The sequence below is a fragment of the Punica granatum genome, chromosome 3 (assembly GCF_007655135.1).
Source record: "Punica granatum isolate Tunisia-2019 chromosome 3, ASM765513v2, whole genome shotgun sequence".
NCBI classification, from domain to species: domain Eukaryota; kingdom Viridiplantae; phylum Streptophyta; class Magnoliopsida; order Myrtales; family Lythraceae; genus Punica; species Punica granatum.
Genome location: NC_045129.1, coordinates 4092953 through 4117944, shown reverse-complemented (window position 1 = coordinate 4117944; position 24992 = coordinate 4092953). Strand labels below are relative to the sequence as shown.

At 39.9% G+C, this 24992-nt stretch overlaps 4 protein-coding genes across 5 annotated transcripts; 3 read left to right on the top strand and 1 right to left on the bottom strand.

The window, feature by feature from the left end:
* Positions 1–1018: 1018 nt before the first annotated feature.
* Positions 1019–5624, top strand: LOC116199508 (probable LRR receptor-like serine/threonine-protein kinase At1g05700). The gene is made up of 13 exons (XM_031529877.1): positions 1019–1166; positions 1848–2376; positions 2466–2984; positions 3041–3208; positions 3293–3364; positions 3472–3543; positions 3636–3716; positions 3814–3992; positions 4081–4322; positions 4432–4558; positions 4690–4752; positions 4846–5035; positions 5201–5624. The coding sequence occupies exons 1-13, from the start codon at positions 1070–1072 to the stop codon at positions 5622–5624; spliced, it is 2763 nt and encodes a 920-aa protein (XP_031385737.1). The 5' UTR covers positions 1019–1069.
* A 230-nt stretch (positions 5625–5854) lies between these two features.
* On the bottom strand, positions 5855–9151 carry LOC116200122 (cytochrome b561, DM13 and DOMON domain-containing protein At5g54830). The gene has a single exon (XM_031530838.1). The coding sequence runs from the start codon at positions 8995–8997 to the stop codon at positions 6298–6300; it is 2700 nt and encodes an 899-aa protein (XP_031386698.1). The 5' UTR covers positions 8998–9151; the 3' UTR covers positions 5855–6297.
* A 737-nt stretch (positions 9152–9888) lies between these two features.
* LOC116201251 (receptor-like protein kinase At3g21340) lies at positions 9889–14922 on the top strand. Its single transcript, XM_031532404.1, has 13 exons — positions 9889–10008; positions 10666–11191; positions 11598–12076; positions 12211–12346; positions 12459–12530; positions 12613–12684; positions 12762–12842; positions 12928–13100; positions 13192–13478; positions 13559–13685; positions 13805–13867; positions 13977–14166; positions 14251–14922. The coding sequence occupies exons 1-13, from the start codon at positions 9942–9944 to the stop codon at positions 14669–14671; spliced, it is 2694 nt and encodes an 897-aa protein (XP_031388264.1). The 5' UTR covers positions 9889–9941; the 3' UTR covers positions 14672–14922.
* Positions 14923–17052: 2130 nt separating this feature from the next.
* Positions 17053–24627, top strand: LOC116201365 (putative leucine-rich repeat receptor-like protein kinase At2g19210). Of its 2 annotated transcripts, none has more exons than XR_004155863.1 (13): positions 17053–17186; positions 17450–17978; positions 18110–18591; positions 21997–22132; positions 22250–22321; positions 22402–22473; positions 22551–22631; positions 22717–22889; positions 22981–23267; positions 23348–23474; positions 23600–23662; positions 23749–23961; positions 24046–24187. XR_004155863.1 is itself a non-coding variant. In XM_031532586.1 (13 exons), the coding sequence occupies exons 1-13, from the start codon at positions 17117–17119 to the stop codon at positions 24464–24466; spliced, it is 2703 nt and encodes a 900-aa protein (XP_031388446.1). In that variant the 5' UTR covers positions 17053–17116; the 3' UTR covers positions 24467–24627. The 2 variants fall into 2 exon arrangements, 1 of the variants encoding a protein (XP_031388446.1); XM_031532586.1 differs by having other exon boundaries at positions 23772–23961; positions 24046–24627.
* The last annotated feature ends 365 nt before the right edge of the window (positions 24628–24992 follow it).

Below are 24992 nucleotides of genomic sequence, written 5' to 3'. Positions count from 1 at the left end.
AACGACTTATACTGAGACCAGTATGATCTTTCACATTTAGTAGCCTTTCCTTGCTGCAGCTAGGTTTTCCTGGACTTGAACCAGGGACCTAGCCATCACGATATATATATATATATATATACACACTTACATACAACCTTTTGGATATGTTATCGCCCAAATATATATTATATGAACAATCTATATATCAAGGAAATTTTAACATGAAAAGTGACATTTAGAGCTTCAGGAAGTTTCTGGTTGAGCTTGCCACGGGCTAGCTACCGTGAGGACCTGATCGATGCATGCCATATTCGCAGGTAAATCCAATCAATGACAGGGGAAACACTGGTCTCATTCATCCTAGGTTAGATGGACACTACAACAACTAAGCGTGGAAGTTATCATTGATAGGAAAACTCGTATTAGGCAACTGCAGTTTGGAAGACCAGTCGAAATATTCTCATAGCTCAAGTATTTGTGTGAATTCTTTATGTGATACACATTTTAAATATTATCGAGGTCTTGACATCCCAAATTCACGAGACATTCAAATTCCCAGCAAAAAATCATAAGGCAATGCTCACATTTTCTTTTCTGATGATCATTGAAGTAGATATGATATCGCGTGCTGGTGGTAGACAGTAATTTTACTAGCAAATTAGCTAGAATTTAACAACCAGATTCCTGATCTATCGACGGAAAGGAATATTGTTACAGCTAATTAGGAATAAATGAGAAAAGGACAGGCTTGACCTTCTCACATAATGATGATATTTAAAGCAACATGAAATATATATATTCACCAAACAAACCTTGTAAAATTTATATTCTGCTTCAGCAGGGACGTGCTTGAACATTAAATATTTTACATTTAATAGTTTACATGTTATCTGCATTTTTGCAGCTGGAAGTCAAAGTCAACGGATGTACATGCCCACAAGTCCTAATGAGGATACCCGAATAAATATGTATGTTTTGTCACTTTAGACATGGCATTCTTCTAAATTCTCCGTGGCGGCATTGTTAAGGCCTTCTCTCTTCATAGCCATAGCTTAAACTCGAGACAAAGCTCTGGTCTCCAACACTAATGGCAATTCCATCGGAAGCAAAGAAGAAGATTTTTCAGTTGTTTGTTGTTTCAGCTACCATGGTGCTCATGGCTCATGGGCAGCAACAAAACCCAGGTTTTCATCTCTCCCTCTTTCATAGTCTAATGGATCAATTAACTATCGAGTTCTGGATTTCTGAAGTTACGGTATGAAGCCAAGAAATGTGGATTTCAACTTTAGAAATGAGAAATTATTATATGCCATGAGATATGAAGTCAGTCAGAGCCATTTACGATCTCACATTTGTGCATATGTTAGTTAGGTTGAGGGATCATCATAAAAATGTTTCCTGGAACTTCATATTCTGCTGTCGTAGTAGTTGATTAGCGATGACCGTGCTTTCAGGCTTGTTTATGCTAGATTGTCTACAGATATATTTAGAATCCATCAGCAGAACCGATACCACATAGTCTGTTTAGTGCTTTGGAAATAAATCGATTCCATCTGGCTAAATTTTTGGATCTTGATTTTTGCTACCCCTATATAAAATGGATTCCATAAATATCATTTTTCTTTTATGGAAAAGTAAACCAAATTCTAGGACAAAAAGCCAAATGATGTACACCCCAAAAATAATATCAAAGAACTAATATGCCCTTTAGATGCATTGTTGATGTTTACAAGTCTTGAGGTCATCGAAGGAAATTCCCAAATGTGGCATGCATACAGGGCACTTCTCAAGGGTAAATAATGTATGTCTGGAAACCCAACATGATCAAATAAAACTGAAATTGTTTAGCTATCGAGGTTTTTCAGGTTTCATGAGTATCGACTGTGGGGCGCCGAATGACTACCATGATGATAATCTCGATATCTATTACAAGACAGATCAAGGATTCGTAAGCACCGGAGTGAACATGCAGGTTTCGAGTCAGGTCATCTACCAGAACAAACAACAACAAGGAAAGAACCTCAGAGCATTTCCCGACGGAACAAGGAACTGTTACACATTGTCGCCGGAGCGAGGCAAAAGAAACACATACTTGATCAGAGCTGCCTTCTGGTATGGGAATTACGATGGAAGGAATCAAACTCCAAAGTTCGATCTGCACATCGATGTGAACTACTGGAGCACAATCTATTCAGACTCTTACGTTTATGAAGAGGTTATCTATGTCCCTCCGGAGGATGATATAAATGTGTGCCTTGTAAACACCGGCTCAGGAACTCCTTTCATTTCGGTTTTGGAATTGCGGCTCCTGGATAATTCTACGTACCAGATGGATTCTGGAGCACTAGCAACCTCATGGCGTTACAACATCGGAGGAGGTTCATATACATACAGGTAATCCTTTACAAAATGAATATAATTACTTCAAGAGCGAAGTCAAAGAGGCAATTATCCCAAGCTTATACAATGATTTTTTCTAATAGGCATCCCGATGATGAGTACGACCGAATCTGGGCACCCCAAAATTACAAGGAGTGGGTGCAGATTGCCAACGAAACTTCGTTTGACTTGACAACTTATAATGATGCTTATGGAGTTCCTGCTGGAGTCCTGATGACCGCAGCCCAGTCTGCGAAAGTGAACAAACAATTAGTTTTGTTCTGGACCCCATCGAGCCCGACTGAGAAGTGGTACATGTACTTCCACTTTGCAGAAATTCAAGTTCTCCAGGAAACCCAAGTGAGGGAATTTGAGGTGTACATCGTAGACCAACTCGTCAAAACCATCAGACCTCTGTATGGAAAGCCAATGACTGTGGCTTCGTTCCCCGTCACGAGCCCATCCCAAATAAACTTCACTCTCAGCGTGACTTCTCGGTCTGACCTCCCACCAATCCTTAACGCAGTTGAGCTTATGTATGGCCTCGATCTTACAAATCCCATGACCGACTCAGACGATGGTAAATACTTGCTCTTTTTGTACTCGGATGATTGCAATAGCTGGCATTCTCATAAATCTCGTGTTCCCAAAGTTGTACAATTTAAATTGGTTGTATACATTTGATATTTTTGCACGTTCTTCCACAACCAGTCGATGCTATCAACAACATCAAGAAGACATACAGGGTAGTCCAAGATAGTTGGCAAGGCGACCCTTGCAGCCCAAGAAATCTCTCATGGAACGGGCTAAATTGCCATTACGACAGTATTCCAAGAATCATCTCCCTGTGAGTGTCCAATGGAATCCGAGAAATTATTGATATTGGAAAAGTGATTTGTTGGTAACCTTTCTAATAATCCTTTTTGGACAGGAACCTGAGTTCTAGCAATTTAGTAGGGAAAATTGTTGACTCTCTCATTAATCTAACTGCACTGACTTCATTGTAAGTCAACCACCTTCAGAACTTCAGTGTTCATCGAAATCAGAATTTATTTATACAATGCATAAAATTCTGGATTGTATTTGCAATGTTGTGTATCTTTTCTGCAGGGATTTATCTCATAACCAACTAACCAGCCAAATTCCGGACTTTCTAGGCCAAATGCCAAATTTGAAACTTCTGTAAGTTCTAGAAATCTAAACCAAGAAATGGAATCTGACGTTCTTCATATACAATCTTAATTGTCAATTACTTTCTTAATTTGATTTCTCAGAAATTTGAGTGGGAACAATCTTTCCGGTTCAATTCCTCAATCCCTGAAGAGAAAGCAGACAATTGGAGCACTGCAAGCAAGGTTCATTTATCTTCCAATGCCCTGCTTTTAATTGTCCTCTGTTTGAGCAGTTTTCCTTAGTTGTATATGCACTAACTGATATTTTTTTTAATGACAGCTTCGATAGGAACCCGAACCTGTGTCAGACAGACTCATGTTCAACCAGCACAACAACATCAAATGGAAAAAAGGGCAAGAGTCCGATTGTTCTGATCATTGCAGCATGTGTTTCGGTTCTTGTCGTGATTCTGTTGGGCACACTAACTGTCATTTGGAGAAATAAGAGAAGAAAAGGAGGTATAGTTTTCACTTGTAAACTTCTCCTTCCATTTACTTCAGCTAAACCGATCACCCAACTTATTTTCCTTATAACTGGTTTTTGCAGTGTCCGCTGTCAGTGTGACTTCAACAGGCCCTGTCGAGGGACCAATGGTGCTAGGGGTGCCAAGGAGTCAAACCATATTTACATCCTCAGAGATTTCAACAATCACAGACAACTACAGAACTGTCATTGGAGAAGGAGGGTTCGGAAAAGTTTACCTCGGCATTCTGTATGATGGTACTAAGGTTGCTGTCAAGATTCCCTCCAAGTACTCCGTACAGGGCTACAGGGAATTCCAAGCTGAGGTGATCAGTCAATTGCATTGGAACTAACTTGACCAATTACTTCTTCATTAGAGTTCTGTTAATTACAAATGCGATTTTCAATTAACAACAAATATGTCTCAACTTGTAGGCCCAACTGCTGATGATCGTCCATCACCGAAACCTGGTTTCTCTTGTCGGTTATTGCGATGAGGTTGAAAACATGGCTCTCATTTACGAGTTCATGAGCAATGGGAATTTGAGACAACATTTATCAGGTATCCAACATAACATATGACCTGAGTTTCCGCATGATCAAACCATATTCCCTTTTTAAAGGGACATAACAGGTGAAAACATTCAGATTGAATCTTAATTCTGCTAATTTTGGACTTTTTCGTGATTATAGAATACAATACAAATGTCTTGAGTTGGAGTCAGAGACTACAAATTGCTGTCGAAGCTGCACAAGGTATGGGAAGCTTATAATATGCAGCGATGCCTTCCTCATCGTTTTTCAGTAAGTCTTTCTGGGAATTATCGATTCTCTGCTATTTTTCTCCAGGCTTGGAATATCTGCATAATGGTTGCAAGCCTCCTATCATCCACAGGGACTTGAAGACATCAAACATCTTGCTGAACGAAAGCATGCAAGCTAATATAGCTGATTTTGGGCTATCAAAAGCTTTTGCGACAGACTACGACTCCCATATATCGACTCGTCCTGCGGGCACACCTGGTTATCTTGATCCCGAGTATGATTCAGTGATCATCACTACTATTTCATGCACCTATTCCTCAGTAGCAATTTTTACAGCCTCGGATCAACACTAGTTTTCGAATTTGGTGCATTTGATAATTATTCCTATAATAATTTGATGTGAGAGATTGTGTATATTCACATGCCGCTTTTTCTTCAGGTTCCATGCCTCTGGCAACTTGAGCAAGAAGAGCGACGTTTACAGTTTCGGGATCATCCTGTTTGAGCTGATCACCGGTCACCCTGCTATAATAAGAACCTCAGACGGAAACATCCACATCATTCACTGGGTAACTCCTCTTATTGAAAGGGGTGACATACAGAGCATAGTCGACCCGAGGTTCAGTGGCCAATGCAAAACCAACTCTGCTTGGAAGGCAGTGGAAATAGCCATGTCATGCGTCATGGCATCCTCGAGTCAGAGGCCCGATATGATCCATGTATTATCAGATCTGAAGGAGTGCTTGGGCCTGGAAATCGCTTCCGAGAGAAACCAGAGGTCGGGATACAACAGTTACATGGGGAGAAGCACTTCTTTTGAAATGACCTCTGTTGAGCTCAATGCTGCTCCGAACCCACGCTAATTTCCATACTGTTAGTCGAAATAGATGCCACATCAAGTACGGCTGGCTTCAATTCCTTGATTGTTCATTTTCCTTCTTTATATGGTGACCAAACCTATGTAGGGAAATTGTATGCATATGTAGAACGTGGAATTACCGTTTTCCATATGCTAACCCAATAAGAGGGGGCCAGGCCGCAACAATTGCAAGTAGTGATGAAACAAAAGATAGTTTTCTCCACCAGTAAAGAATGATCTATCAATTCGAGCTGAATCAATATATTATCCCGCAATATCATCTGCTGCATATGAACTGACCAAGAAATTGTGAAGTCAGATTGTTGTCTCATAAAATTTACAGAGCAGTATCAGTATCGTTTTCACTACCCAAGCCGCCAATTTGCTATCAGAACTACCAGCAGCTCTCCTGCATAACTAGCCATACAAATATAGGAGAAAACCCGACTACTACCTAAAAAGAATCTTTCAAACTTACAATCAAGAAACCTTTCATTGTGTTAGCGAGTATAGAAAAGACCGATCACATGTATGTTAACTACTTGTCCGCGCGATCTGCATGATGCCTCTCAAGCAGGGAAAAGAGCTCCACTTGGACAAGTAGACTCTCCATCTCCGTGTACAAGCAAAATTCTTCAAAACAGGCGATGGGCAATTAAAGACAAATTTGAACACTCCTATCTGCTCAGAGGTTCAAGCTGAACTTCCATTCTTCCGTTCCGCTGAGACTCCTTGTCTACACCCGCCGTGGTTGGGCTCAAGAGATCGACAGAGTCGTCTTCCTCAGAGTTACCTAACACCCAACTGCCCCTCTCATAACTCATCTGTCTCCTGCTTTTTCGCTCGCGGTATTCTAAGTACATGACCATCAATGCACCCATCAAGAACCAGCCTATTAGTGCCCAATCGAGCCCATGAACATCTTCGCCTCCGTACCTTTCCCCTAGATGCTTCATCCCGCTTATAAGAGCTGCGATCCCAACAAGAATCCCACATCTTCCCACGATCACATGAAAGTACTCCCATATGACGCGTTCCCTAGGAACATCCTCTCCATTGGCAGGCTTTTTGGGTCGAAAATAAGCATTCACAGGTTGCACACATGCCAACACTATCGCAGCCACTCCAAACTTCACGTGCACAGACCCAATATGGAACCCCCGCAGTTCAGCAACAGCAAAAAGAAGGCCCAGTAAGACAATTGCTAATCCCGAGTACTGCAAATATACATGAATCTTATACCAGCCATCTCCTTTCACATGTTTCAAGTACCTTGCAGCCAAAATTCCACCAGGAAGAAGAATGCCCCATGCTAGGAACATCATGAATCCATGAACAGCCAGCACAGGCCTCAGGTCCTGCTCGGCTTCCGCTGAACCACGCATAAGCAGAACCCTGACGGGCCTTTGACTCGTGACTGAGTGCATGTTCCTCTCGCTCAGATGGCCGTCGGACCATTTAGAGCCCATGGCCCAAACAACCTTAAGGGGCGTGGTGGCATCAACAATGTTCTTGCAATCGGGTTTTTTTTCACGACCGCAAGAGGGCTTTAGTGGCCGTGTGAACTCCATTGTTATGATCCCATTCTCTGACTTGCACCTGACATATGTCAAATTCTCCTTCGTAGGATGAATACTCATTGCATTCTGACCATCGATCCAATACGTATTGACCCTTCCAGTTCCGTTAGCGTCGACCCAACCCACATAAGCAAAGCTGTTCACCATTCCACTCCCAAATCCAATCGCGAGGTACCCACTCTTCTTCTCTCCTCGAGCAGCAATAGAAATTGTTTTCTCCGACAATGTCCAGAAAAGGGTAACCTGCTGATCATCCAGTAGGACACTATTGTTGTACATATCAGATAACCCGCCATCAACCACTTGAACTCTCCACCCCATTTTCGGCTGATAGAGGGAATGGTAGTAAACTTGGTCAGGAGTGTTTCTATCAGGGGCCCACATCAACTCCATTGGGCTGGCAGGCACGCCTTCAGACTTTGGGCCCCCAGCATAGACGATCTCACTCTTGTTCCTCAAAGTCGCATTACCTCCGAGAGGGTCTGACGTTATATATAGCGCAACATCATGCCCTGCTTGAATCGAAAATTTTACAGGTACCCCTCTCTCCACTCTCAACACCGGTGCCTCCTTCTTATTGATGTAAAGCACCTTAGAAGGATTAGGAGGGTTCGGGTAATGCAATGCCTCCCCAGTTACAACAAGAAGAGGCACATTTGCATCCGCAATAATCACATCTTGGTCCTCCTTATCATCTGCATCAATTGGGCCCAAACAATCGTTAACATGCTCCGAGACATTCAAAACCAAATGACCAAATGTGAGCGATTCCTCGCCTCCGTGATTCTGTGGCAAGTAATAATGATGCAGAGAATCTGGTGGGCTTATCAACCCTAGAGCCCAAATTACGGTAGCATTCTCCTTGTACTTCACAGGCAAATCATACTTCTTGTCAACTACACTAAGCTTCCTTTGGTACCGAACAAAAGAGACACCATCTCTTCTATGGCCATATACTAATTCAGTATTATTAACAGAACCGACGGAATCAGTCGGCTCATACATTGCATCGGGGCAAACCCCTCTTGCCCTCCCATCCTTATTAACTGTACACTCACTGTATCTAGTGATGAAGTAATCCTCTGCAAAAGGAAGGCCATCCTCAGTGAACCCCGTGACTGCCACATCAGCGCCGATCATGTAATCTGAAGTTGCCTTCGGGTCAGCCCACCCGAATGCCATGTAATTCTGTGTACCGGTGGCTGCCTCAAGCCCAATATGAATAACATCCTGATCAATACTAAGAGTCCACCGTACCCGATAATTCTTGCTCAAAACCTTACAATTATCAAACATAGTAGGCTCTTTGTAAACCCTAACAATTTCTCTGTCCCCGGAGCTGGGGCTCGGACTCGGGCCCGGGGAGGGGCCCGAAATCGAGGCATTTGGGAAGACCACATGCCCGAAATCGGAAGCGGTGGGCAAGTCCCAGATAGACAGGACCCCAATCTGGTCCCACGTGACATTGTCCCTCAACCGTACGTCAAATGTCTGATTTTTATAGGTCTGATTGAGAGTTTGTTCGGAAACGAAGAACCCAGCCGTAATGTTATCGAAATCAACAGCAGAGGCACCCCACCAGTGGACATCAAACCCGGGGAGCATATCGAATTGGGAAACTCTAAAGGAGCAATCATCGATTACCTTGATGGATCCGCGGACCTGGTGCTGGACCATCTTGATCTCGGTCGCGAGACCAACTAGGGAGCTTGAGTTGGTGCATGCCAGACCCCGATCCGGAAAGCAGAGGACGAGGAGGAATAGGAGGAGACATGGAAGGTGGAACTTGGGGAACATTGGGATTGGGATCCGGATTCGATCCGGATTCGGGCGGCCGGGTAAGCCGTGAGGAGGGGATTGTATCGCCGATCAGATCGATTTGGAGGAGAAGAGCTGTTCGTTGTGGGGAGTGAGGCGTCGAGTCGAGCTCCGGCGACTCAGTGAGTATAGTCGTGGCGGGGTGTACTCCGGCCGGCGATTTGGGTTGGAGAGGTTTTATTCTTTCTTCTGTTGATCCGCTTGCTGGCAAAGATCGAGGGAAGATCTGTCGAGAGGGAAGAAGGAGTGGCATTTTCGTTATTTCATTAAATTGGGATCCTTACTTCCTAACACTCTCGCCATGGGCCCAATGGCTCGGTCTACTATTGGGCTTCTCGGTTGGGCCGACTTTTCATTATTAGAATTGGGCTTGGGCTGCGGGACACTGACCCTTGTGGTCAGTTGACCCGAAAAGTTTTGTCTTCAGCAATTTGTCAATATAAAACGACTAAGTAATTAATTAAGCAGATGTATTTTTGTCTAGTTGTGAAAGTAATTATAATATGTACGGAAAATTGATACTTCATATTATGCGTTTTGTCGGGTAAGCTCAAAGTCAGAAGTGTTGAAGTAATTTCTTTAATTTCTTATATGCATATATGGACTTGGCCCGTGCATATATACATAAGCATGTATGAGTAAGCACATCTCAGTAAATATTTATATATACTGCATGCATATCCTTTTCTTTTCTTTTTTTATATGTACGTAGCGTAGAATTTCAATGGGTAGTTAGGCAATGAGCTTTCAATTTTATTTTTATTACTCTTTCCATAGTAAGTTTTGCGTATACCGGGTCGACGTTATAGCACTATATATAAGAGACTCTGCAGCATATTTGCTTGCAATCCTTGTGATTAATTAATAAGCCGGAAACACGCGAAGAAGATGGTTAGATAAAAACAATCTGAGAGAGATCGAAGATGTTATTCGAGTTATTACTTATTTGCTTAGGCTTTGGCATTTTAGCCCGAGCGCAGAATAATCCAGGTAATCTCTTCTTCTTTTTTTTTTTTGGTAGAGTAATATATAATATCTCTTTTTAGCTGAATATATATAATCTCTCTCTCTATGTAGGATCGGTGTCTGATAAGCTCAGGCAATTTCTAAATCTCGCTTAATTACTTTATTATTGATAATTCATTGGGCTCCCACGCTCGAAGTTCATTTTAATAAGTCCAATTTTGTGCTCCTAGATTCGGCCGAGTGACCCTTACATACAATGAATTTCTTGAGAATGACTAGATCATTTTGTTTCACGGTTTAACCAATAATATGACCTTCGGACTCGGGGAACACCAAGAGCTGGTCCAGTTTAAAACAGTGGGCATATACAGGTTTGATCTCGAATTAGTAGAGCCACGATCCACCCGTCACATCGAGAGATTTATTGTAAGGAGAACCATATAAGAATTTATTCTTCTTGTTTGTGATATGCTAATATGAAATTTACTAGTCCAGCAATGATCAGTCAAACATGAAGGACAAAGAATTCCAACCCAAGAAAATAAAATTATACGTTTTATATATTTGGATATTTCTTCATATTTTAATGATATCATTAATTACCCAAAAAAAATTATTGGATATTGAATTTCAGGACTCTATGCAAAACTTTTCTCACTTCTTTTGTAATCTCTCCTTCAGGTTTCATAAGCATCGATTGTGGGGCACTCAATGGTCATCTCGATGAAAATCTCACTATATACTACACAACCGATGTGGGGTTCGTGGAGTCCGGGCAGAACATGCAAATATCTCCAAAGTACTTCAACCAGATATCCTCGATGCAACGGTTGCTTAATCTAAGAAGTTTTCCCAATGGAACTCGGAACTGCTACACACTCCAGCCCAAGCAAGGCAAGAACAACAGGTACTTGATCAGGGCATCCTTCCTGTACGGGGACTATGACAACAAGTTTCAAGGCCCGACCTTCGACCTGTACATTGATGCAAATTATTGGGTCACCATAAATCCATCGAGCTACATGTACGAAGAGGTTATTTATTACCCTTCAAGGGATTATATACAAGTATGCCTAGTAAATCTCGGACTTGGAACTCCTTACATTTCGGTGCTTGAGTTACGGGTCCTGGATAATTCCACCTACGTTGCATCCGGCGCCCTAGGAAAATGGTACCGGGATAACATCGGATCCCCCATGGCTTACAGGTGATTTTTAATTTATTATTTGCAGTTTTGATTTTTAATTTGTTATTTGCAGTTTTTAATTACTATGATTTATTAAAATAATCTATTATAATTTTATATAATTTATTTTTTCAGTAAATCAAAATTGTGAAAAATATATTGCTCTCGCAACTCAAGGATAGAGCAATTAAGGTTATTGATCCTCTATCAACAAGTGTGTTTCTGGGGATTTGAAGTTAATTATGTTCTCCTTCTTATGGGAGTTGCACAGTTTATCACTCAATTAACAGTATGTTGGTTAAGTAATTTATTTTACATGTATAGTGCAATCATTTTAAATTGATTGGACCGTAAAACTTCCTCAGAAGATATAACTCATGCACCAAATTGCTCGAAATAAATAATTATCCCACCATTTATGTACTAGGTACCCGCAAGACACTTACGACCGCATCTGGGATGGTTCAACTGATGATGGTGACCTGTTGCCGATTACCAACACAACAACTATCGATAACATGAGCAGCACCAGTGCTTATAAAGTTCCCGTCGAAGTTTTAATGACTGCAGAGCGAACGTCAAACGCCTCATATTCCTACAGATACTCTTGGAGGACCAACTCGTCGAATGATGTATGGTACATATACATTCACTTCATGGAGCTCCAGATGGTGCAACAAGGGCAGGTGAGGCAATTCCAGGTCGCCATAAATGGCAAGGCCCTAACAACTGTTACACCCGAGTACCTGAAACCGGTGACTGTAGCTTCATTGCCCACTAGCGGGAACAATCGCATGAATGTCACGATTACTGCGATGTCCCAGTCTACTCTCCCCCCGTTCCTCAATGCTATTGAAGTCTTTCATGCCATTGATCTCCCGAACTCTCCAACACACTTGGATGACGGTACACTTCTCTTTGCTTGATCTTCTCAGATTCATTTCCTTGAAGATGTATAAGAATTACGACAAGTCCATTACAGTAATTTCAAACAGTTCATTCTCACCGGATTCTCCGCTTTCCTGTTAAAAAATTTACAGTTACCGGTATTAACAGCATCAAGACGATTTACGGAGTGGCTATAGACGACTGGCAGGGCGATCCATGTGTTCCAGTGTTTTTTATTTGGAGTTTTTTGAACTGCAGCAAAGACGATACTCCGAGGATCATCTCCTTGTGAGTAGCGTTAATTGACTTTCATGTCAAGGGATTAATACTTCTTCTCATACACGAACTACAAAGCTTCATAGCTCCTCTGATCAATTAGTATGTCTCTTCTTGTGAATAGGAACTTGAGCTCTAGCAATTTGAAGGGGAGCATTGCTACCTCATTCTCCAGCCTTACGGCGTTAGTCTCCCTGTAAGTTCTGCAATATATATGGATATGTCCATGATTGGTCATCAGCTTCTTGACCGAAGAACTATCTCTACAAAATGTGTAGGGATCTATCGTTCAATGAACTGAGTGGACAAATACCTGAATTTTTTGCTGACATGCCGAATTTGAGGATCTTGTAAGTCAAGCTAGCAAATTGAATTTTGATTTCCATGCTTGATATACTCTGTTTCCTAACTTTCGGACTGTTAATAGAAACTTAAGTGGAAACAACCTCAACGGTTCAATTCCTGCAGTTCTTGAAAAGAAGATGGCGGATAAGACATTGCAATTAAGGTTTATCAATCTTAATTAAATTATATGATGTGCAAAATAGTTGTCTTCTGCAGATTCATTTACAGTCTGGTTTTAAATTTCGCAGTTTGGATGGCAATCCGAATCTTTGTCGACAAGACTCTAATTGCAATCAAGACCGCAGCAAGAAGAAAAATACCGTTGTCCCAGCTGTTGCTGCTACTGTGGGCTCATTAGCTCTGGTATTCTTTCTCATTTGTGCCATTGTCGTCATTCGCAAACGTAGGAAGAAGATAGAAGGTAAATTTTCATTTTATACGGACAACAATCTTAACATAGCTGGAGAAATTAATCATAGCAACAGTTGCAGCTAATTCGATATTACACACAGAAATTAATACTGGATCAATGGAAGTCACTGCATCTAAGGAACCTAGATCTAAGGAGGTATCCGAGCCTAGTACTGGTACCGGATTTAACGAGGGGCGACTAGTAATTGGAAAGAACCGACCATTTACGTCTGCCGAAGTTTTGAGTATCACAGCGACCTTCAGAACTGTTATCGGGGAAGGTGGATTCGGAAACGTGTTCCTTGGAACTCTCGATGATGGTTGGAAAGTCGCAGTGAAAGTGCTCTCTCAGTCATCAAAGCAGGGCTACAAGGAATTCCAAGCAGAGGTGATACACATATTTATCATAATCAAGCTCAAATTTTTCGATTAGATCATGAGCTCCACCACATATTCTCCAAAGTGCAGGCACAGCTTCTGATGATTGTTCATCACAAAAATCTTGTTTCTCTTATCGGTTATTGCGAAGATTTCGATAACATGGCCCTGATTTATGAATTTATGCCCAATGGAAACTTAAGGCAGCATCTGGCAGGTAAAAAGTTCGATTTAGTGTTCCATCAAACATCCTTCCTCTCAAATAAGTAAATTTCCCAAAGTTGAGAATCGAACTTTTATATCATGAGCATTTGATGGTTTCGTACTTTGTGGTAGGTAACACATCTAATGTCATAAGTTGGAGTCAGAGACTGCAAATTGCAATTGACGCAGCACAGGGTATATCGAAACGAACTTATATGTATACTGCAAATTGATTTTCCTTTAATCTGAATTGGTTGAATATCCTGAAAATAATTTTCCAGTTTTGGTCAATCTTTTGATGCAGGGCTGGAGTATTTGCATAATGGTTGCCGACCTTCGATCATTCACAGAGATCTCAAGACTTCAAATATCCTTCTAAATGAGAACATGCAAGCCAAAATAGCTGATTTTGGTCTCTCTCGGGTTTTCATGATGGAAGATGGCTGTCAAATTTCGACTCAACCTGCCGGCACACCCGGTTACCTTGACCCAGTGTAAGAGCCCAAGTCGTTAAGCAATTTGGATTAGAGTCATTGCATTAATTTGATTTTAACTATCCTTGCATCTTTTGTCTTCAGGTTCAACACGGGTGGAAACTTGAACAAGAAAAGTGATGTGTACAGCTTCGGGATCATTCTGTTCGAGCTGATTACCGGACAGCCTGCTATTCTAAGAAGTCCGACAGGCACTATTCACATCGTTAAATGGGTGACTCCACTCATCAAAGGAGGCAATATTCAGAAGATTGTCGATCCCATGATACATGGCCAGTTCAATTCCAATTCCATCTGGAAGGCAATTGAAATCGCTATGCAGTGCGTGCAGCCGATTCCCGTTCAAAGGCCTGACATTAATCATGTATTGCTGGACTTGAAGGAATGCCTAGCCACGCAGGTTGGTCGTGGTAAGCGTCAAGGGATGGGGGATCACAGTATGAAGAGCACTTTCGGAATGACGGCCTCTTTGGAGGCACTGGAATTGGCTCCCGATGCTCGGTAGTCAGTTGTCACTGCGAAATGGCTCGCGCTGGCCTTGACATTTAATGTGAAACTAAGGATATTTGCATTTAAATATGTGAAGATATGGTGTGAAATTTGGGTGAACTTTTGAACGAACTCCAAGTCAGTATCCAATCAAAATGTTGGAAATTTGATCCTCATCCAAAATTTGCTCTATGCAAATTCTTTATGTAAAGGATACATGGAATATACATATATAGCATAATTAACCAAATACTGATAAATTAAAAATGTCCTTGTACAATGTGAAAATGTTGGCATATTTTTGTACAAGTTGCCTCGAAACTCGACCCTTTTATGTATTGGAAGAGCAAATTATCAAACTAGGTTGGATGACCGAGTCTTCTATTTTTTTTTATTATAAAGAAGCTACAAGGCTTAGTATAATGATAGAATCTATGATCTCTAGGTGAACAGACAAGAGCGTTCGCCAATGTGCTACTCCCTCTTTCGATACCGAGTCCTCTATTTAATTTATTGTTGTACGATTCGGTTATGTTGTCGTGATCGCAACTTAAGTTGTCATCTCTAATTTTTAAGCTTAAAGCCTATCTATGTCTTTTGCTGATGAAATAGCAAATTGCAAATGCATCGAAGTCTTCTAGATTAGTAAAATCAATTACATACGTCCAGATCAACAGACGTACGTTGATCGATATATCCATAACTTTGTCAAGGAAATACATAAATACATATGCAAAATATTCGTATTATTTTATATGTGAGATTCCTATAATCATAACAGGAAAAGAGGAGGGGCATGAACGTTACGCCTGGCATAAGCCTGAGCTTTCCTAATATTTTACATAAATACATATGCAAAATATTCGTATTTTATTTTATATGTGAGATTACTATAATCATAACAGGAGAAGAGGAGGGGCATGAACGTTAGGCCTGGCATAAGCCTGAGCTTTCCTAAATAACCAGCACATGACCACTATGTATATATATACACACACATTTATTTGCTCTTCATTATAAGAATTTCTTTTTTTTTCCCCTCTTTTAAACAAAGGCATAAATAAGGAATTATACATTCAGCCCCACTCCACAGAATAAAAATACCTAAAACTACACTAACAAAATATTAGTTGAGTCATAAACAGCTCCAAACCCTCGTAAGGAGGAGACCGCAAGTTTGAGTCCCAAGAAGCACACTTGTTGAGAGGAGGAATAACATTTAATACTTGATCTCACGGAATTTTGATAATAATATCTCCACAATTTTCTCCACCGAAAAAATAAATACTCCACCAAAAAAAAAAACCACCTAAAACAAAATATTAAATTCATTATTTGATACTTGTTCTCCTTAAATAAAGTTTTGGGTTCAAATCTTGTGAATAAAAAAAAACCATGATTGGGAGAGTTTGTAACTCGGCCCAAATTAGATTAGTCGAAGCGCATTGTGCTTCTGAAGACTAGGGCGTAGACCAAAAAATTATTAAATTCATTTTCAGTTACATATATATCTCTGATATTTTTATAATATGATGTGTTAAAGATACAGCGATGATGTATCCTTGGATATGCTTAAAGGTATAGTCATGGGTATAGTACAGTTGGTAAGCTGCGAAATCTGTAAACGGACTTTACCTACGGTTTAAGATTTTGAAATTCAAAACACCACAGTTTTCATCGAGAAATGAGCGAGAAAGGTCTGAAAAAATATTGCTAGCTTTCATGCAGATACACATGAAATTCAACTTCAGGGATGAGATACATCTTAGCAAATTCCACCTAATTTCCTAATGCCAAGTGGATAGAACTTTAGGGGCCAAATATATCCATCACACAAGACATTGCATTCCAGTCCTTATCACACATATTCCGTCATCATCAGGACTTGGTAAACTTAACTACCTAATTAGTTGTCTGCATAAATAGTTTGTGTTACCCAAAACTAATTAAATATAATCTTATTATCCTTCCGCACATTTAATTTTATTTCTCCTGTTGGAAAATAATAATAATAAAAACAGAGGGAGATGTGCGTTGCAACTTGCGCAGGCTTATGCAACCATAGAATTTAATTAATTTCTTAAATAATGCGTAAGCATAATTTTTTCAGTGTGTACCCTAGTATCTGGAAACCCAATGGACCCTAACTAATCCAGTTTAAGCTGATTCGGCTCACTAAAGGGTAAAACTCTCCCAATCAAAAATTTTTTCAATTCACAAGATCGCTCAAATCTAAAACTTTATTTCAGGGGAATAAGCATCAAACCACTTGAATCAACTCTCGGTTGTAATGCATAAGCATAATTTAGTAATCCAATAAACAATTATCACATTTATTACTTTAAGAAAGAGTAATTATCATATATTTGGGCAATGACTCTGCCTCTTACTTAGTCTGAACTAAACTTCTATAAGTGCCCATATTATTTGTATCAAATCTCTGTTGTGTATTATAATTAGCATGAAGATGTTATTCGTGATACTTGTATGTATCAGTCTCAATGCTATCGCTCAAGCACAAGAAAATCCAGGTATGGACCATACATATCCACACATACCTTATGAAATTAGACATTATCAGTGCATAATTTCTGTACAAAGGAGAGTAAATGAATTGGCTTGCAAACATTTCTCATTTATGAAGTTTCATTTCTAATCCCGGATTCGACATATTTTTTTCATATTTGAGTAGGCCTATACTTCCCAGTTCAAGTTCATAACCAGTGGCATCTCAGTTCGATATAATTTTTAGAATTACTTTTGTTTCATCTCATTTACCCCTGTATATATTCAGGTTTCATAAGCATCGACTGTGGAGCACCTAATGGTTATCACGATGACAACCTTGACATTTACTACACGATAGACACGGGATTTGTTGAGTCAGGGAAAAACATGCAGATTTCTTCGAAGTACATCGATCGAGTTCCTATGCAACAGCTAATGAACTTGAGATGCTTTCCTAATGGAACAAGGAACTGTTACACGCTAAGGCCAACGCAAGGGAAGAGCAAGAGATATCTAATCCGGGCATCTTTCTTTTACGGAAATTATGATACTCTCTCCCAAACCCCAACATTCGACCTCTATATCGATGTAAACTACTGGATCACCGTGAAAGATCCATCAAACTACACGTACGAAGAGATTATATACACTACCTCAAGAGATTATATACAAGTGTGTCTTGTGAATCGGGGCTCGGGGGTTCCCTTCATTTCAGCACTAGAGCTACGAACCCTCGACAATTCCACTTATGATACTTCAGCTGGAGCACTACAGACCTCATGGCGATATAATATTGGGTCCAAAACCACATACAGGTAACCTTTTTCCCAATTTCTATTTCTTGATTGTGTGGGAATTCATATGATCATTTAATGATTAGATTGATGTATGTATAGGAACAGCAATCGACTTACCTCATATCATTCAATGATGTCTCCTTGTACAGGCATCCGCAAGATGACTATGACCGGATTTGGGAAGGCCAGAGTTTCAATTGGACTACAATCACAAACAAGACGAATGTTGACAGCTTAAGAAGCACAAACAATGCGTATAAAGTTCCACTGGAAGTCCTAATGACTGGCCAACAATCCCTGGATAATATTTCAAGCAGCCTGAAATTATTCTGGATTTCTTCTGAACCCACATATAAATGGTACTTGTTCTTTCACTTCGCCGAGTTTCAGGTATTGCGATCCGGACAGCTGAGGCGATTCAGAGTTTACGTCAATGATAACAAACTGATAACAACCGTTACACCTGAGTACCTCAAACCTGTGACCGTGTCCACGTTTCCCTTTGATGGGACCGTCCTGAACTTCTCAATCACCTCTGTGACTTCTCAATCAAGCCTCCCGCCGTTCCTCAATGCTGTCGAGTGGTTTCGTTCCATTGACCTTCCACATTCTACCACGGACTTAAATGATGGTACGTCATCAGCTAAGTAGTGAAGCATCGCACACATATACTACAATTTTATTCGCATATACTTCTCTCGTATATTCAGAATTTAAAAGGGTCACTCTCTTTTGTTTGAAATCACAGTCTGTCACGATCCGAAATTTCAGTAACATTTCCCCTAAATTTTCAGTAATCCAAAACTTGCTAATATTTGAATATGCTAAACCTTCAATTATCAATTAATTATTCCATCAAGTAAATCACATATTAAACATCCCACTAGACTATTAATGATCTCTAATTACCAAAAGAATAACTATACAAAAAAATTTTAGGTTGTAGCATACTTTCAAACTTCTCTGATAATAGCTTAATTATCTATAAAAATATATAACAAATAAGGCTATCTAGCGAATCCTCCAAACTTATCTCGCTATCAAAAATGGTTCTCCGGCTTACCCAAGCTAATCTCTAATTCATCTGAAAAAATAATATACAGAGTGTGAGCTGCATCTCAGTGAGCACAAGATTCCATAGTAAAATGAACTAATATTAAATAAAAATATTTTTAAACGACCAAGTGTACATATAGGTAATACTAGCATACCCAAATCTGTCATTTAATTCACTAACACAGAACGTTATACAATATATATATAAATAACTACTAAATTCATTCTTACCCAATCAATTATGTTATGACCACATAATAATATTATAATTAACTATTAACTCGGCACCACATAATCTTCATATACTGACTAAATCAAGCTCTAGCTAACCACACGGCTTTCACAGAACAACTTTAGACAACCTCAACAATCATCACATCTATAGCAATCAGACCAAATAAACAATATACAGCACAACCAATTAATATAGCTATAGGGTCGCATTTCCTCACAACCGAGTTATAACCAGTATCGTGACCTTGTACCTCAGCTAAAATCTCCATAACTCACCTACCATTTCTCATAACCGGGGCCACCCATTATCAAACCTCCAACCTAGCGTCCATTTCATATCCCACCGGTTCAGTGTTCTAGACGGCCATTTTACATCTCGTCGGATTAATAGTCTAGGCGTCCATTTTATATCCCGCCGGATCAACGATCAACCACACCCCAAATCCTATTCCTTCGGGTCTAACAATCTCATGGCTATAACAATCAAACAATATAAATATACACAAGCACAATCATAATCATATTACAATTATATCATATTATCATCTCATATCTCATACACAATCACATCACATATATCAAGTCAAAATGAAACATAAGAGGGTAATATCTCTTAAATCCTTTCACACAACATAGTAAGACCGATTTCTTAATCTCTAATTATCACGATATTCTTCTTAAATAATTTATATAACTATAATAAATCATTTCACGAGGGAATAAAGTATTCACAGAAATTTCCAAAATACTTCATCAAGCCGGGCCGTTGGGATTCATGGTCTCGATCATGCGAGCCTTATCAAATTCAAGCATAAAATTAATTATAAACAATATACTAGCATAAATATTGTACCTAGTGGTGCTAATAGGTTTCTCACCATAAGGAAAACCAATATTAACACTTTCACCAATTCATATTCTTTACCTCACCAAATAAGTAACTCAACTAATTAAATTTCGAACACGGTTAAATCAGTAAAATATACTGAGGTATGAATATTAATCCAATTGATTCCCCCAACCATCCTCAGTTCCCTCAACTCCAATTCAATAATCCAACTCTCCATATACTTCTGAATAACAGAAAGAATATTATGAATTAAATTAAGCTCAAACAAGAGGAATTAGCAACATTCCGAAAATGCCCACAACCAATTAAGCATAAGTTAAACTCAGAAAGGCTTCCGACTCCCAGCCTCGCTAACCCTACTGCCATGTTCTTCCCCGGCTCTCCCTAGTCCATCGAGCTATCATCCAAACTCTCCATCGCTCTCTTGGCGAGCTGCCATGCCAACACCATGGCTCACCATCTCTCTCACCTAGTGCTGCTTACTCCCGAACAACCCTCGTTCTCTGTCTCTGTCTCTCTCTCTCTCTCTCTCTCTCTCTCTCTCTTCTATCTTCTCGTTTCTTCTGCTCAAGCAGAGCAAAGAACCAAAACCCCCTCAATAAAATAAAATTAGATAGATATAAGTATGGCAATGGCGGTAGAGACTCATCTAGGAGGAAATGAGTGTAATTGGGCTTAGCGGGCTTAGCCCACACTAAATTTATAAGCCTCATTTATATGCATATGTAATGTAAACCGTAAACGTAAATATTACAAAATTAAAATGATATATAAGTGTGTAGGCCGAAATACCGGATTTCACAATCTCCCCCACTAATAAAAATTTCGTCCTCGAAATTTGTTTGCTTAATACCAAAAATAGGAAATTATTGTTCAAGCACTCCCAGGTCCCCAGTAGCATCTGCACTAACTTTCACATAACACCACACTTCCGCTAGCACATTAGGAAACTTTTCACTTCTAACTTCTAGCCGGCTAATTACACCTGTGTAAATAGCTAGCACTGTGATAACACATAATGAAATTATTTTTCTCTTGTAGTAAGTACTCTTCACTTGCTCTCCAGAATACTAATCATAATCAAACAGAATTGAGTGAGAAGTCTAGTAATATCAATAACTCAAACCAATGGACCCATGGTGAACTCAAACCATAATGATGGAAACATTCATGATCCAGCCTGCTCAATTCCTAACTTTCAGCCTGAAGATACGAACTAAAAAATTATAGCAGCCAAGGATGATTGGTGAAACCATACACGCAAAAGCCTGTTCATTAAGCAGAGAAATATTTCTCTAAACTCGTCTTGTGGCAGCGTAAACTCTAGCCAGTTAAAGATATAAATAAGAGATCTTATATGAGTATACCGAAACCAACATTTGCTAGATGAACAGAATAAGATTGCAAACAAGAAAGCCACCATCAAAATCTATCCAAAATCCCCGATGATATTCTTATAATATGAGCTTGGCATATATGCTCAGAGAGATGCAAAAAGTTCCTGAGAGCAAACCAGTGAACCTGATTTGTAAAGCCTGAACATTTATGGCAATTCCAGGTCGCCATAAATAGCAAGGCCCTAACAACTGTTACACCCGAGTACCTGAAACCGGTGACTGTAACTTCATTGCCCACTAGCGGGAACAATCGCATAAATGTCACGATTACTGCGATGTCCCAGTCTACTCTTCCCCATTCCTCAATGCTATCGAGGTCTTTGATGCCATTGATATCCCAAACTCTCCAACACACTAGGATGACAGTACACTTCTCTTTGCTTGATCTTCTCAGATTCATATCCTTGAAGATGTATACGAATTACGACAGGTCCACTACAGTAATTTCAAACAGTTCTTTCTCACCGAATTCTCTACTTTCCCGTTAAAAAATTTACAGTTACCGGTATTAACAGCATCAAGACGATTTACGGAGTGGCTATAGATGACTGGCAGGGCGATCCATGTGTTCCAGTGTCTTTTATTTGGAGTTTTTTGAACTGCAGCGAAGACGATATTCCGAGGATCATCTCCTTGTGAGTAGCTTTACCTGACTTTCATGTCAAGGGATTATTAATACTTCTTCTTATAGACGAACTACGAAGCTTCATAGCTCCTCTGATCAATTAGTATGTATCTCTTCTTGTGGATAGGAACTTGAGCTCTAGCAATTTGAAGGGGAGCATTGCTACCTCATTCTCCAGTCTCACGGCATTAGTCTCCCTGTAAGTTCTGCAATATATATGGATATGTCTATGATTGTTCATCAGCTTCTTGACCGAAACTATCTCTACAAAATGTGCAGGGATCTATCGTTCAATGAACTAAGTGGACAGATACCTGATTTTTTTGCTGACATGCCGAATTTGAGGATCTTGTAAGTCAAGCTAGCAAATTGAATTTTGATTTACATGCTTGATATACTCTGTTTACTAACTTTCAGACTGCTTATAGAAACTTAAGTGGAAACAACCTCAACGGTTCAATTCCTGCAGTTCTTGAAAAGAAGATGGCGGATAAGACATTGCAATTAAGGTTTATCAATCTTAATTAAATTATATGATGTGTAAAATAGTTGTTTTCTTCAGATTCATTTACAGTCGTATTTTAAATTTTGTAGCTTGGATGGTAATCCGAATCTTTGTCGACAAGACTCTAATTGCAATCAAGACGGCCGCAAGAAGAAAAATACCGTTGTCCCAGCTGTTGCTGCTACTGTGGGCTCATTGGCTCTGGTATTCTTTCTCATTTGTGCCATCGTTGTCATTCGCAGACGTAGGAAGAAGATAGAAGGTAAATTTTCATTTTATATGGACAACAATCTTAACATAGCTGGAGAAATTAATCATAGCAACAGTTGCAGCTAATTCGATAATACACACAGAAATTAATACTGGATCAATGGAAGTCACTGCATCGAAGGAACATAGACCTAAGGAGGTATCCGAGCCTAGTACTGGTACCGGATTTAACGAGGGGCGACTAGTAGTTGGAAAGAACCGACCATTTACATCTGCTGAAGTTTTGAGTATCACCGGGAACTTCAGAACAGTTATCGGGGAAGGTGGATTCGGAAACGTGTACCTTGGAACTCTCGATGATGGTTGGAAAGTCGCAGTGAAAGTGCTCTCTCAGTCATCAAAGCAGGGCTACAAGGAATTCCAAGCAGAGGTGATACACATATTTATCATAATCAAGCTCAAATTTTTCGATTAGATCATGAGCTCAACCATGTATTCTCCAAAGTGCAGGCACAGCTTCTGATGATTGTTCATCACAAAAATCTTGTTTCTCTCATCGGGTATTGCGAAGATTTCGATAACATGGCCCTGATTTATGAATTTATGCCCAATGGAAACTTAAGGCAGCATCTGGCAGGTAAAAAGCTCGATTTAGTGTTCCATCAAACATCCTTCCTTCCACACTCAAATAAATAAACTTCCCAAAGTTGAGAATCGAACTTTTATATCATGAGCATTTGACGGTTTCGTACTTTGTGGTAGGAAACACATCTAATGTCATAAGTTGGAGTCAGAGACTGCAAATTGCAATAGACGCAGCACAGGGTATATCGAAATGAACTTATATGAATACTGCAAATTGATTTTCCTTCAATCTGAATTGGTTGAATATCCTAAAAATAATTTTCCAGTTTTGGTCAATCTTTTGATGCAGGGCTGGAGTATTTGCATAATGGTTGCCGACCTTCGATCATTCACAGAGATCTCAAGACTTCAAATATCCTTCTAAATGAGAACATGCAAGCCAAAATAGCTGATTTTGGTCTCTCTCGGGTTTTCATGATGGAAGATGGCTGTCAAATTTCGACTCAACCTGCCGGCACACCCGGTTACCTTGACCCGGTGTAAGAGCCCAAGTCGTTAAGCAATTTGTATTAGAGTCAATGCATTAATTTGGTTTTAACTATCCTTGCATCTTTTGTCTTCAGGTTCAACACGGGTGGAAACTTGAACAAGAAAAGTGATGTGTACAGCTTCGGGATCATTCTGTTCGAGCTGATTACCGGACAGCCTGCTATTCTAAGAAGTCCGACGGGCAGTATTCACATCGTTAAATGGGTGACTCCACTCATCGAAGGAGGCAATATTCAGAAGATGGTCGATCCCATGATACATGGCCAGTTCAATTCCAATTCCATCTGGAAGGCAATTGAAATCGCTATGCAGTGCGTGCAGCCGAATCCGGTTCAAAGGCCCGACATTAATCATGTATTGCTGGACTTGAAGGAATGCCTAGCCGTGCAGGTTGGTCGTGGTAGGGGTCAAGGGATGGGGGATCACAGTATGAAGAGCACTTTCGGAATGACAGCCTCTTTGGAGGCACTGGAATTGGCTCCCGATGCTCGGTAGTCAGTTGTCACTGCGAAATGGCTCTCGCTTGCCTCGACATTTAATGTGAAACTGAGGATATTGGCATTTAGATATGTGAAGATATGTTGTGAAATTTGGGTGAACTTTGTGAATGAACTCCAAGTCAGTATCCAAACAAAATGTTGGAAATTTGATCTTCATCCAAAATTTGCTCTATGCAAATTCTTTATGTACATGGATACATGGATACATGGAATATAGATATATAGCATAATTAACCAAATATTAATAAATTGAAAATCTCTTTGTACAATATGAAAATGATGACATATTTTTGTACAAGTTGCCTCGAAATTCGACCCTTTTATATATTGGAAGAGCTGACTACCAAACTTGGTCGGCTGACCGAGTCTTTTATTTTACTTTTTTTTTACTATAAAAGAATCTAAGACTAAGCACATGAAAGAAAAATCCTAAATAAATAATAAAATGGTACGGGTAGCTCCACTAAGTATCGAACATGTGACCTCTAAATCAACAAGCGAGGGTGTGCGTCACTGTGCTG

Coding starts and splice junctions, on each gene's coding strand:
- LOC116199508 (XM_031529877.1), top strand. CDS start 1,070: ATGGCAATTCCATCGGAAGCAAAGAAGAAGATTTTTCAGTTGTTTGTT. Junction 4,323..4,431: donor ACAGGGAATTCCAAGCTGAG/GTGATCAGTCAA, acceptor CTCAACTTGTAG/GCCCAACTGCTGATGATCGT. Junction 4,753..4,845: donor TGCTGTCGAAGCTGCACAAG/GTATGGGAAGCT, acceptor ATTTTTCTCCAG/GCTTGGAATATCTGCATAAT.
- LOC116200122 (XM_031530838.1), bottom strand. CDS start 8,997: ATGTTCCCCAAGTTCCACCTTCCATGTCTCCTCCTATTCCTCCTCGTC.
- LOC116201251 (XM_031532404.1), top strand. CDS start 9,942: ATGTTATTCGAGTTATTACTTATTTGCTTAGGCTTTGGCATTTTAGCC. Junction 11,192..11,597: donor GGATCCCCCATGGCTTACAG/GTGATTTTTAAT, acceptor TTTATGTACTAG/GTACCCGCAAGACACTTACG. Junction 12,077..12,210: donor TCCAACACACTTGGATGACG/GTACACTTCTCT, acceptor AAAAATTTACAG/TTACCGGTATTAACAGCATC.
- LOC116201365 (XM_031532586.1), top strand. CDS start 17,117: ATGAAGATGTTATTCGTGATACTTGTATGTATCAGTCTCAATGCTATC. Junction 23,268..23,347: donor ACAAGGAATTCCAAGCAGAG/GTGATACACATA, acceptor TCCAAAGTGCAG/GCACAGCTTCTGATGATTGT. Junction 23,962..24,045: donor CCCGGTTACCTTGACCCGGT/GTAAGAGCCCAA, acceptor TTTTGTCTTCAG/GTTCAACACGGGTGGAAACT.